Below are 13,305 nucleotides of genomic sequence, written 5' to 3'. Positions count from 1 at the left end.
TCCTGCTGACCATGCGGTGCTGCCGCTTTGAAACACCATGGAGGGCCCAGCATCAAGCTCCTTCTGGCATTTCAAACTGGCAGCGCCCTATGGAGCCCGGGATCAGCTCGGGACTCCCCCACTGACCCTGGGCTCCATGCAGTGCTGCCACTTTGAAACACAATGGGGAGCCTAGTGTCATATGGATCCCAGGGGCTGGCCCCAGGCTCCATGCAGTGCTGCCACTTTGAAGTACTCCCTTCTCGTCTCTGCTACCCCTTTCTGATAGAGAAAGCAAGATGGGGGGGGGGGGGGGAGCGACTAGTCAACTAGCCTGTCGACTGTCTGATAAGCATTTGCTTATCCGATAGTCAACTAGTTGTTCATATCCCTAGTCCAGGTCACAACCCCCTTCAAAACCTCATACCCATCCTATAGATCAGACTCCTCTCCTGCACGTATACTCCCTTGAGAATCCTGCACTTAGGATGTTAAGAGGTGGGTAATTAACTGAGTAGTCAATAGAATTTTATCGACTACTTGATTAGTCGATAGGCAGCCCAGCGCAATCCAGGTGTGAGATCAGCATCTACTGCCTTTTAAATTGCAGAGCTGCAGCAGGGTTTGGTCCTGTATCTTGTGCAAGCTGGGACTGAACTGGGCTGCCTGCCCAGCTGGCGGCAGCAGTCCCCTGTGTGCAGGGGTCCCAACTCCACGCTGGGACCCTTCACAGACAGGCTTCAGCACAGCAGAATCTCTGGGCCTCTCTCCTGCCCCTCCCCACTGCTGCCTCTGATAGAGATAACAACGAATGGGGGAATGGGCAGCTCCACAGAAATCGTGCTTGGAGGGGGAACAGGATTTTTAGCCAGCTCCCCCCAACAATGGCTTCTGCTCCCTCTCCCCCTTCTGCATTTGATACAGAGGCAGCGAGGGAGGGAATTAGAATAGTTCACTCAACTACCCAGTAATCTCTGAAAACTTCCACGCAGTGTGCAGCGGCGGTCTAAAAGGCAAATAGGTTGCTAGGAATTATTAGGAAAGGGATAGAAAATAAGACCCAGAATATCTTACTGCCCCTGTATAAAACTATGGTACGCCCACATCTTGAATACTGTGTACAGATGTGGTCTCCTCACCTCAAAAAAGATATTTTGGCCTTGGAAAGGGTTCAGAAAAGGGCAACTAAAATGATTAGGGGTTTGGAGCAGGTCCCATATGAGGAGAGGTTAAAGAGACTGGGACTTTTCAGTTTAGAAAAGAGGAGACTGAGGGGGGATATGATAGAGGTATATAAAATCACAAGTGGTGTGGAGAGGGCCGATAAAGAAAAGTTATTTGTTAGTTCCCTAAATAGAAGAACTAGAGGACACCAAATGAAATCAATGGGTAGCAGGTTTAAAACGAATAAAAGAAAGTTCTTCTTCACACAGCATGTAGTCAACCTATGGAACTACTTGCCCAGAGGAGGCTGTGAAGGCTAGGACTATAATAGTTTAAAGAGAAGCTAGATCATTTCATGGAGGTTAGCTCCATAAAAGGCTTTTAGCCAGGGGATAAAATGGTGTCCTTGGCCTCTGTTTTTCAGAGGCTGGAGAGAGATGGCAGGAGACAAATCGCTTGATCATTGTCTTTGGTCTACCCTCTCTGGGGCACCTGGTGCTGGCCACTGTCGGTAGACAGGATACTGGGCTAGAAGGACCTTTGGTCTGACCCAGTACGGCCGTTCTTATGTTCTTATATAGGCTTATTGGGTAGTTGACTATTCAAATACTCCCTTACATCCATATCCTGCACCCCAGTCCTTTACCCTGAGCTCCCTTCTCTACCTCCCAGATTCCACACCACATCCATTAATATCATGAAATTGTGATATTGACCACTTTCTAAATTCTTGGAGTGGCCGCCCATTAAAAATTATTTTCCACACCCAGTTTAGAATGTAGCCAGTATTCACTGGCTTACCAGAAAGAGAGTACTAGCAGCATTTCTCATAATGCCTCAATGTTTCATGCTAACCTTGAGATATGCTGATGTCTGTAAGTAATACCACTGTCATAATTATCTGATTATGAAGAGGGAATGTCGCTCTAATGTATGAAGTTAAGATTGCATTTTTAAAATCTTATCGTCATCTACTACTCTGAAACTGAGTGCTAATGTCTGTAATCTTGAGTGGGTCACTCCTGGAGAAGAAGAAATTTCTCTAGTGGAAACTAGAAAGAGCATAGACTTGTGATTTAAAGAACTGACCGGACTGAGTCCAAGCCCAACGTGTGTTCTGTTCCCAGCACTGCTATAGACTGCTATTCTACCTCCTATAATCGCTTAAACTCGGTTCCTCTATTTTCTTATCTGTTAAATTGAGATAATGTTTGTAAAGGTAAATCCATTAATATATATGAAGTGTTTAGATCCTCTAAAAGCCATTGTAAAAACTTGCTGATAATCATTCTCTTTTCCTATATTTACTTATTTCCTTCTCAAACTCACCTCTTTTAGTGATAGAAACATAGCCGTGTTAGTCTGGTGTAGCTGAAACAAAAAACAGGACTGTGTAGCACTTCAAAGACTAACAAGATGGTTTATTAGGTGATGAGCTTTCGTGGGCCAGACCCACTTCCTCAGATCAAATAGTGGAAGAAAATTGGCACAACCTTTGGTATATATGGTTGTGCCAATTTTTTTCCACTATTTGATCTGTGGAAGTGGGTCTGGCCCACAAAAGCTCATCGCCTAATAAACTATCTTGTTAAAATCTTTGACCTGCTACATAGTCCTGTTTTTTGTTTCACCTTTTTTACTTTCACTTTTTTAGCCCTTTCAGATCTCCTCCCTTTTCTGTTTCTCAGGAGTACCCTGTCTTCTCCTTCAAAGTTGTTCCTTAAAACAATACTTCTAAGAATCCTACCAATACTTGTTTTCATCAATACTCCCACACCTTTTATCTGAACTTTTGCTGCACAACTGTTGTTGTTGTTTTCAGCTTTGACTATCTTAAGTTATGCACTCTTAGAAGCAAAGAATGGCTCTATCTTATTTAGCTCTGTAAATGTTGATTATATCTTAAACAGAGTGACGTGGGGAAGAAACAACAATAAACAAATATATTGCTATAGTTCCCATAAGGACTCATATATTGAAATATATCACTAAAACATGAGTCATTTGATGGAGGATAAAGTAAAATCAAGAAATTTGTACTCGTACTCCTTATTTAAAATCCAGTTTAAAAGTACAGTGCTCTCATTTTTAACTTTGCTTTCTATTTTTCAGAACAGAATGTTACTTTGGTACAAATTATGTAACCTCATGTCTTATAACTCAGAAAACCATGCTTTAGAATCTTTACTAAAGCATGGTTCATTATATAGAGGGATTATCAAAGGAGTATCTGGGTGAAATGTTAAGTACGTAGTTAATTGGCTCGATAACCTTTCACTAAAGTTTTTATTTTTTTTATTTTTGAACAGGCATAAAGATGACAAACTTGTTAAATGTCATCAGTATGATGGCCTTATAGAACTAGCAACGATCTGTGCACTTTGTAATGATTCTTCCTTGGATTACAATGAAGTAAGTAACATCTTTGTTTTACAGTACCAGAGGAAACTAAAATTAAGTTAAATGTTTGTTCTTGTATAATTTTACTTTGTATCTTCTCCTAAATTTGGAAGTTGGCTCACGTTTTTGAGCAAGCTTTTAGAGTGTGGGACTTTATCTTCTATTTCCCAGTAGGGATGTGAGCGTGTAACTGTTTAAACTTTAACAGATAAGCCTTAGTTTCTTGGTTAATATTCATGGTTACACTCAGGCTCTCATCCTGCTCCGGGGGAGCTGGCTTCCAACCAAGCAGCAGCATGGGGACAGCAGATCATTAATTCACAAGGGGGCAGCTGGCTCCTTGTGGGAGCAGTATGTACCAGCTCCCAGGGAGCTGGCCAGAGGTGCATGTAACGACTGACTTTTTTAGTAGTTACACATTTACATAATTACCTGCATTTTAATATCCCTATTTCCCACACAAACACTTATAAAGCACAGTATTATAACCACTGTTCTTCTGGTTAAGGGAGACCAGGTAGTCTCTTACGAACCAAATAACGCCATTCCTTATTTGGCTGGAAAGGACATTGTTGAGCAACTTGAGTCCAAAGAGTGACTTCCAAAATAGTCTCAGACCTATCTCCTCCTTAACAATGTAGAAAGCGCTTTTGCTGCTGCAAAGCTTTCCTTCTAGTCCTGAATCTGTCTGAAATAGTCAATTGCAGATACAAATTAGGAAAGTGGGAAAAAAAATTTTCCTTTAAAAATGAGTAAAAAAAATTGGTGAAATCTGATATTTTTGAGGGATTCATTTTAGTATGTTTTTTTTCATTATGAACGCCAACAAAATCTAAGTATTGTTTCCATTCATTGTATCACTTGAAATTTCATTGTCCTATCAAAGTCCCAAGTTTTTTATAGCAGTAATAATAACTCCTTTTTTTTTTTTTAATGAATTGAAGGCTAAGGGAGTGTATGAAAAAGTTGGAGAAGCTACGGAGACTGCACTCACCTGCCTGGTTGAAAAGATGAATGTATTTGACACCGAATTAAAAGGTCTCTCCAGAATTGAACGTGCAAATGTTTGCAATTCGGTCAGTACTTCCACAATACTGTAAATATTATTATATGTATGTTTGTTGCAGTCTGAATGCAATGTTACTATTAATGTCTCCATCATAGGTCATAAAACAACTCATGAAGAAAGAATTCACTCTGGAATTCTCACGGGACAGAAAGTCTATGTCTGTCTACTGTACTCCAAATAAACCAAGCCGGACCTCCATGAGCAAGATGTTTGTTAAGGCAAGTTCAGCATGTGAGAAGTATAGTTTTGAAATGGCTACAACGCAATATAATTCTTGAAGTTGTGCCTAGACTAGTTGCATATATCTAGTATTATCAGTTTTGGAGATGGAGTACTTTCTTATCTGGTGTTAAATGGTTCTGTAATGGAAAGCAACTTTGCTCATTTCTTGTTTTGTTCCTGTAGGGTGCTCCTGAAGGTGTACTAGACAGGTGTACACATGTTCGTGTTGGAAGCACTAAAGTACCATTAACAACAGGAATTAAGCAGAAGATCATGACGGTCATTCGAGAGTGGGGTACTGGTAGAGACACATTGCGTTGCTTGGCTCTAGCAACACATGACAATCCACCAAGAAGAGAAGAAATGAACCTTGAGGAATCTGCAAACTTTATTAATTATGAGGTTAGTTTAGTACAAGGTTTGTCCCTCTTTCGTTTCAATAGCTCTTTTGTACAAGTGCTAAATTTATTAAGCTTAAGTTAAAAAATTTTCAGAAGACAAAATAGTAAAGAGCAATGCTTGCAACAAGTTAGTCTTTCAAAACAGAAATATAACACTTTAGAAGCTTTTACTGAATAAATAGATGTGGTCTGGCTTAATGGCTTAGCAACAACAAACTGTACATGCTATACAGGGGACCAAACTTGATTTCTTTCATGGTTTCCCCTCCATATAACTCTCTGAGCAGAGCTCGGACTAAAAGTTTACATCCTTTCTATTTGTTCTCAGTGCTTCTAGTGGCTCGCACACACGACAAGCACCACAGGTTAGGGACTACTTCTTTAAGATCTTATTTTCTCAAATTAATTTTCCTAATACCTTGTCCTGCAAACTCACCTTGGAATCTTGAGGATCAAACTGGATTCGGTCCCTCCTCTTGTATTTTTGTTAGTAAAAATTCTGCGCTCAACTGGCTGAACAACTCCATTTTATTTCAGTACAATTACATGAATAACTAGGACTTCATTTTTTAAGACAATGGAAGTTGCACATCAGTTGGTCTGGAGAATCACTTGCTACCAGTATGCATGAGAGAGAGAAATTTAACTCGAGTGCAGGTAGAATCTGCAAGGCTGGTAATTAGATCACCTTATAGCTTGTGAACTGAGTGCATAATACATTTGGAAGCCCAGAATTCATTTATATAGTCACTTCTCAGGGGAGAACCACACTTCAAATTGTTCCACATGCTTAACTCATTGAGACTTTTCACAGTATTATGCAGCATCCTCACATTCTGAAATACAACATACTGCACTAGCACAAAGTCAGAATTAGAGAGACCGAATGTTCCCAGTTCCATTTCAGTTTTTCTCCTTTGTCAGTGTATGCGTAGTCTGCTTTTTCAAGTGGTCTAGATTCAGACTATTGTGTAAGAGGTGAACATATGAGTCAAGTACCATGAAGGTAGAAAATATTCAAAAACAGAGATGAGTCTGGAAGAGTCTGTTAAGTGGGGAAGAATCTGACTTGATATGCCTAGCATACATGCTGAACCTTGCCGTATTAGATTTAAACAAACTACTATGGAAGAAGGGGAAAGTTGGCAAGACCTGGCATGCAAGTTTATAGAGGCCTAAATTTTGTATAAAATTATTTGATACTGTGAAATGAAAATGCATTTTTTTCTTATAAACTAATGTTTGGAGCTACTTTGGCTTGTGAGGAAAAATTATTTGTGTACTATGCTACCGAAGAAGTAAAAGCATCTCTTAATATTTTGTGCTAAAGCTCAATGTCCTCTTGTTTCAGACCAATTTGACCTTTGTTGGCTGTGTGGGTATGCTTGATCCACCAAGAACTGAAGTAGCCTCATCTATAAAATTGTGTAAGAAAGCTGGTATTCGTGTCATTATGATTACCGGTGACAATAAGGGTACAGCAGTAGCCATCTGTCGTCGTATTGGTATCTTTGGAGAAGATGAGGATGTTTCTTCAAAAGCCTTTACTGGACGTGAGTTTGATGAACTTTCCCCAGCTGTCCAGAGAGATGCTTGCCTACATGCTCGTTGCTTTGCCCGTGTAGAGCCTTCCCATAAGTCTAAGATTGTTGAGTTCCTCCAGTCTTTCGATGAGATCACAGCTATGGTAAGTAATTGGAAGCCTGTATGGCCAAGAGATTTTACAAATTAAAACAAATTTTATATCCTGTCAACTTAATGGCGGAATCTGATAACATTCTCTCTTTTTTTTTTTCTTTTTTTTTTTTAATTAAATACCTTGGAGGGATCTTCCTTGTATTTTTTTTTCTCTTAAGACAATAGGTAAATAATTAGAATCATTTTATACCCAATTAATAATAGCTTTCATCAATCACTTTTTCCACTTTTTAGGAGTATGTACTGCAGTGCATTACTCAGAAAATCACGTAAATAATGTATGAATTGGATACAGTTCAGCCTCAGAAATACCTTGCTGGATCACAGCAAAGCCTTGACAAGATGTTATTTGAGCTTTTTCCTTCCTTTTCCCCAAAGCATCTGAGCTCATCTCTGGTCACATGAGGCTATAAGTCAACAGGCACTGCCATCTCCCTAAGGCAGAATTTTTTAGCCTTTTCAGAGTAAAAGGTAGAAAATGAGCAAACTGTCTTTTGTTTTAAGTATATGACCTGAAAAATTAAAATAGCTGACTTCTGAAACAATTTTGTTAGATAAACAATGATTATCATGTAATGGTCCCCTTCACTGTGGATGTTTGGGTGGAGTAACTGGAGAGGTTTCTTTTGAATTCAGTTTCCTCACAATTCAGCAGTCAAAGGCTTAACTCGTTACATTGTAAAAAGTCTGAGGGGTAGCTGTGTTAGTCTGTAACTTTAAAAAGGAGTAGTCCTATGGCACCTTAGAGACTAACAAATATATTAAGTTATCAGCTTTTGTGGTATAAAACCTTTCTCCAGATGAGTTGAAATGAAAATTACGAAATCTAGGGCATAATAACAGCAAAAGTAGTTATTACTTGTAGGACCAAAGGCAATTTCTCCTCCTTACTCACATTTCTACATCAAATGCTATGAATGAGATAAGGATGTTAGGACTAATCAGCTATCCAATAAGCAAATGCTTATCGGATAGTCGACTTGTCATTTCTCCCTCTCCCCCCTTGCTGCCTCTGTCACGGAGCCTGGGGTCAGCTGCTCTGTGCGGCGCTGCCACTTTGAATGCATCCGGCTTCTTGCAGCATTTCAAAATGGCAGCGTCGCATGGAGCCCGAGATCAGCTGGGAACTCCCCTGCTGATCCCAGGCTCTGTGTGGAAGTGGTGCAGGGAGCCATCCCAGTGTTAGGCTTCTTGCAGCATTTCAAAGTGGCAGTGCCACGGGGAGCCCAGAATCAGCTGGGGACCCTCAGCTGACCCCAGGCTGGCACGTTTGTCTTTGAAGTGTAACAGCCCTAAATACATCAACTATTCTATTAGTCAATTACATGATAATTAACATCCTTAGAATAAGACACATCTAGCCTGACTTAATTAGCTTCATTAACACTGGTCCTACAATTAACCGGAAAATAAGTTGTGTTATACACAGGGCTCTGTCCGGCGATCTGTGCAGATCGCCCGAACCCGGCTCTTCCGGGCTGTTGTCTACTCGCCACAGGTGAGTAGATTATATTTGTCAAGCTCTGGATATACTTATATCCCAGGTTCCGAACTCACTTAATGAACTGTTTCACCCACAAAAGTTAATATATTTGTTCATCTCTAAGGTGCCATAGGACCACTCGTTTTTAAAGTTACTGTGTGTGTGTGTGTGTGTTGTAATGTTTACACACTGATTATAGGTGTAATCACAAAAAAATTGGAAATAGACGGTTGCTACTCAAATCATTTTCTGTGTGTTTCAGTTCAAGTTTAAACTTCCTGTCCTTAACCTTAAAGCTCCATCTCAATTCTGCACCTCTTTTCTCACCCTCTTTCAATTTTTGCCTCTATGTAAAATCCTCTCTAATCTCTATATACAAGTTCTCAGGTTTTCTGATACTTTGTATTGTAGACTGGTGATGGTGTAAATGATGCCCCTGCACTGAAGAAAGCAGAAATTGGGATTGCTATGGGGTCAGGCACTGCAGTAGCTAAAACTGCTTCTGAAATGGTTTTAGCTGACGACAACTTCTCAACCATCGTAGCTGCTGTAGAAGAAGGGCGTGCAATCTACAACAACATGAAACAGTTCATCCGTTATCTCATCTCTTCAAATGTTGGAGAAGTTGTTTGGTAAGTTTCAGAAGTGATAAGATTTGGGTTAGTTTGGTAAGATTTCCATTTTGCATGTGTAATAGAAGTAGATCATTTTAACTTCTGTTCTCCAAAAATCTGGTAATATTAGAAGTTTGTTAAAAGTAATAATTTTAGGAGATCAGCACTTTAGGAGATTACTTATATGTTCAGTAAGTTTTAAGAAACTTTTCAGAGAAATTTCTGTTCAGATGTTAAATACATATATTTGGACTGCGTTTGAGATGGAAGTAAGAGACAGACACTTACCCTGGAAGAATTGGATGAGGCTTTCTTTAAACAGCTAGTAAAATCATCCAAAGCACAGGACTTGGCGGTTTATCCGTACTTCACCTACCTAGATAACTGTTGGAAAAATAACACTTCATTTCAGAAGGTGGAGAAAGCTATTGGGGCGGAAGACTGTTACAGATGGATTTTGACAAATAGTGACTGGTTGAGAATTTGAGTGAAAGACATCTTGGGTGAAAGTGATCATAAAATGATAGCTTGTGCTTCTAAGGAATGGTAGGAAAGACAATAGCAAAATAAAGAAAATGGATTTCAAGAAGGCAGACTTTAGCAATCTTGGGGAGTTAGTGGGTAAGATCCTATGGGAAGTAAGTCTAAAGGAAAACAATTGAAGACAGTTGGCAGTTTTTCAGAGAAACATTATTAAAGGTACAAGAGCAAACAATTCCACTGTAGGAAAATAGGAAGTATAACAAGAAATCCCCCTGGCTTAACCAGGAGCTCTTGAAAGATTTAAAAATAAGAGTCCTACAAAAGTAGAAATGGGGCCAAATTACAAAAGATGACCATAAACAAACTAGAAGACTTACCTGGTGTTGCTCAGGTCCTGCAGTGCAGGATGTGTGTGGGTTTTTTTTTTTTCCAGGAGTCAGGGTTGGGCGTGAGTAGGAGCTGAGCGTGAAGGGTGGGTGCAGGTATCAGCACAGGAAGTGGGTGCAGGACATAATGCGGGGGGGGGGGCAGCGCTCAAGATTGGGAGGAGCGGAGGGGCTCTGGGGAAAGGGTAGGGGGTGGCCAGCAGCTTCTCCCTAGGGTCTATAAAAAGGGAAATAAGGACAATCCAGGAACTACAGACCAGGCAGCTTAACTTCTTCTGTACCCAGAAATATAGTGGAACAAATAATTAAACAATTTGCAGACATCTAGAAGATAAGGTGATAAGTAAAGCATGCATTTGTCAAGAACAAATCATGTCAAATCAACTTGATAGCTTTGTTTGACATGGGAATATTCCCCCTCCTGGATGGGGGAAGCAGTAGACATGGTATAGCTTTACTTTACTAAAGCTTTTGATACTGTCTCGCATGACCTCATAACTAAATTAGGGAAATGCAGTCTAGATGAAGCCACTATAAGATGGGTGGAAAACTATTCCCAGAGGGGTTTGCAAGTGGGGTTGCATGCCGAGCAGTTCTGATCTTCATCAGTGATTTAGATAATGGTTTAGAAGAAAGTACACTTACAAAGTTTTTGGATGGGGAGGCTTAGGTTAGACATTGGAAAAAACTTTGTCAAGGTGGTTAAGCACTGCAATGAATTGCCTAGGGAGATTATGGAACCACCATCATTAGACATTAAGAGATGTAGGTCTAATCTGCTGTCAGATCTTCTAGATAATACTTAGTCATGCCATGACTGCAGGGGACTGGACTAGATGACTTCTCAAGGACCTTTCCAGTTCTGTTTCAAAGAAACAATGATTTTTTCCCAAATTCTAATTTTGAGACTATAGTGTTCACTAATATAGGTCCTTAATGCTTCATTCTGGCAAGACTCCTATAAAAGACACATGGGAAGTCTTACAAAGGAGTGACTCCTTTCTCAAGACTACAGAGTGAGTTGATGGCAGAGGAATAAAGCCCAGATCTCTTACATCCCGTTTCTGTACCTACTTCAGAACTTTAAATGTTGTTGTTGTAATTGCTGGCTATAAATTGGCCTGTACATTTAGCTCCCAATATTAAATAGATGTTGCAACAAGACTTAGCATAAATTTCCCTTGCCAGTTAAGGCACAGTTATTTAACTACTAATCTATTATTAGTTTATTTATAATGTGTTTGATTTAACATGGCCCTGGGCAATTTTGTACTTGTTCTTTTTGTAGTATCTTCTTGACTGCTGCTCTGGGTTTTCCTGAAGCGTTAATACCTGTCCAGCTGTTATGGGTAAATCTTGTAACTGATGGTCTCCCTGCTACTGCTCTGGGCTTCAATCCTCCTGATTTAGACATCATGGATAAACCACCGCGTAATCCTAAAGAGCCTCTGATCAGTGGGTGGCTCTTCTTCCGTTACCTCACTATTGGATGTGAGTATCACTCCTTTTATTTGTAACTATTTATTCATGTAGAATGACTTAAAGAAACTTGATTTAGAAGTCACTGATGGCCTTCAGTTATGTTTAAGGGCCTTGAAGGCTAGCAGTGTTCTGCTGAACTGGCACACTCCTTTTAATCTTGGTTCAAGACAGTCACTTTTTATCATTGCATCTAATAGCTGTACCAATATTTTCAGTACACCTCCTGTAATCATAGTGCTCTTATCAACCCCAAGTCTACACTATGGGGGAAGATCAAATTAAGATACATGTAGCTGGAGTTGACACACCTTAATTTGAGTTTCCACGCAGTCTCCACAGCGGGAGGTTGGTGGGAGAAAATGTTCCCATTAACTTCCCTTACTCCTCAGCAGGAGCAGAAGTGCCAGCACTAACAAGTGCACCCTCTGAATTCAGTTTAGTGGGTCTTAAATAAGCCCACTAAATCTAACTCTGGAAGATCGATTGCATTGGTATCACTCTTTCAAGTAGTGAAGATATGGCCTAAGTCTTGGCAGTATCAGGCCTAAGTCTTACCAGCAATGCATGGGTGTGCTCCTTACCACTGTTATTTCAGTGGTTATTGCTGTTTCTAACTTAAACCTTTTATAATATAAAGTTTGAGAAATTCAGGATACCTGTTGATGAATCCAAATCTGTCTGGAGCAGGTGGCTATCCACCTGCTAAATAGAACCTTCTTTTAATCAGCAAATGATAAAGGTTTTGACTCAGTCCGTCAAAATTTTAACAAAACTGTTCTGCAGCACATTCACATTTGCACTTTGTCTCTTCAGAACAGTTAGATTACTCATATTTGTATTAGAAAGTGAGAAGTTAGGATGTATTGTCTGCTAAACAGATTCATGTGTTTATTGATCCCTTTCCAGAGCCATATAACCATGGTTTAATTCTGTGTATGCCCCAAATTATAACAAACACACGAGAGCTATACAGTTGGACAGATACCAATTATGGTGACTTGGCAATTTAAAAGCAGATCCTCTCTACAGGAAATGGGCACAGGTTACATTATATGTGTGCGCCCAACTGGTGGTAAAGGAAGTTTAACAAAACTCTGTCATATATACTATTCATGATATAGAAAAATAAAATTGTATCTTTTTTTCTTTAAGGCTATGTTGGAGCTGCGACAGTGGGTGCTGCTGCTTGGTGGTTCATTGCTGCTGATGGTGGCCCAAGAGTTACCTATTACCAGCTGGTATTCCATTTAATTTACTTTAGAAAGCCTGCAAAAATATATAAACTCCTACCAAGTGTAATATAATATGTTGCTACTTACTTTATGCTCTACATTTTCATTTCAAAGAACAGCTGTAGAACGACCATTTTTACTTGCATTAAATCTGCTTATTCAGATTTAATAGAATACCAAAGACTTTCTTTAAACTGTTTTTGAAGGACCATTTTTCTATACATATCAAATTATAACGTGAATTGTTGAAATCTGAGATTAAGTAGTCAAAAGTAACTCTTCCTGATGTTGGCCTCTCTAGACACAAGCTTTTATCATAATGCTGGACTAAGATTTACTTCAATTTTTTTTGTAAATAAATAATCGTCATTGAAATAATGAGGTGCATGCTTTATTCTGTTGTAGAGTCACTTCCTGCAGTGCAATGAGGACAACCCAGACTTCACAGATGTAGACTGTGTAGTCTTTGAGTCGCCATATCCAATGACAATGGCACTTTCTGTTCTGGTCACCATAGAGATGTGTAATGCTCTCAACAGGTTAGTGTGTCTGAAGTAAAAAGCTAAAAGAATGAAGTTGTCCTTTCTGAATGCATTTTCAGTTCAAGTAATAAATAATGCAACGGTGAATTCAGTTTTTATATAGAAGGCCAAAGGGTTGTTTTTCCTAGATAACATTTAAGATCTCATGCT

At 39.6% G+C, this 13,305-nt stretch overlaps 1 protein-coding gene across 3 annotated transcripts in view; it reads left to right on the top strand.

The window, feature by feature from the left end:
* Positions 1–13,305, top strand: part of ATP2A2 (ATPase sarcoplasmic/endoplasmic reticulum Ca2+ transporting 2) — a 103,592-nt gene that overhangs the window by 75,150 nt on the left and 15,137 nt on the right. For all 3 annotated transcript variants that reach the window (XM_075898597.1, XM_075898596.1, XM_075898595.1), the window contains exons 10-18: positions 3,453–3,555; positions 4,488–4,619; positions 4,708–4,830; positions 5,018–5,236; positions 6,587–6,922; positions 8,828–9,048; positions 11,188–11,390; positions 12,534–12,619; positions 13,019–13,152. In XM_075898597.1, the coding sequence (XP_075754712.1) occupies positions 3,453–3,555; positions 4,488–4,619; positions 4,708–4,830; positions 5,018–5,236; positions 6,587–6,922; positions 8,828–9,048; positions 11,188–11,390; positions 12,534–12,619; positions 13,019–13,152 (1,557 nt within the window). The remainder of the gene's footprint in view (positions 1–3,452; positions 3,556–4,487; positions 4,620–4,707; positions 4,831–5,017; positions 5,237–6,586; positions 6,923–8,827; positions 9,049–11,187; positions 11,391–12,533; positions 12,620–13,018; positions 13,153–13,305) is intronic.

Source organism: Pelodiscus sinensis, chromosome 15 (assembly GCF_049634645.1).
Source record: "Pelodiscus sinensis isolate JC-2024 chromosome 15, ASM4963464v1, whole genome shotgun sequence".
Classification (NCBI taxonomy): Eukaryota; Metazoa; Chordata; order Testudines; family Trionychidae; genus Pelodiscus; species Pelodiscus sinensis.
The sequence above is the reverse complement of the archived record's forward strand: the minus strand, read 5'-3'. Positions and strand labels throughout refer to the sequence as shown.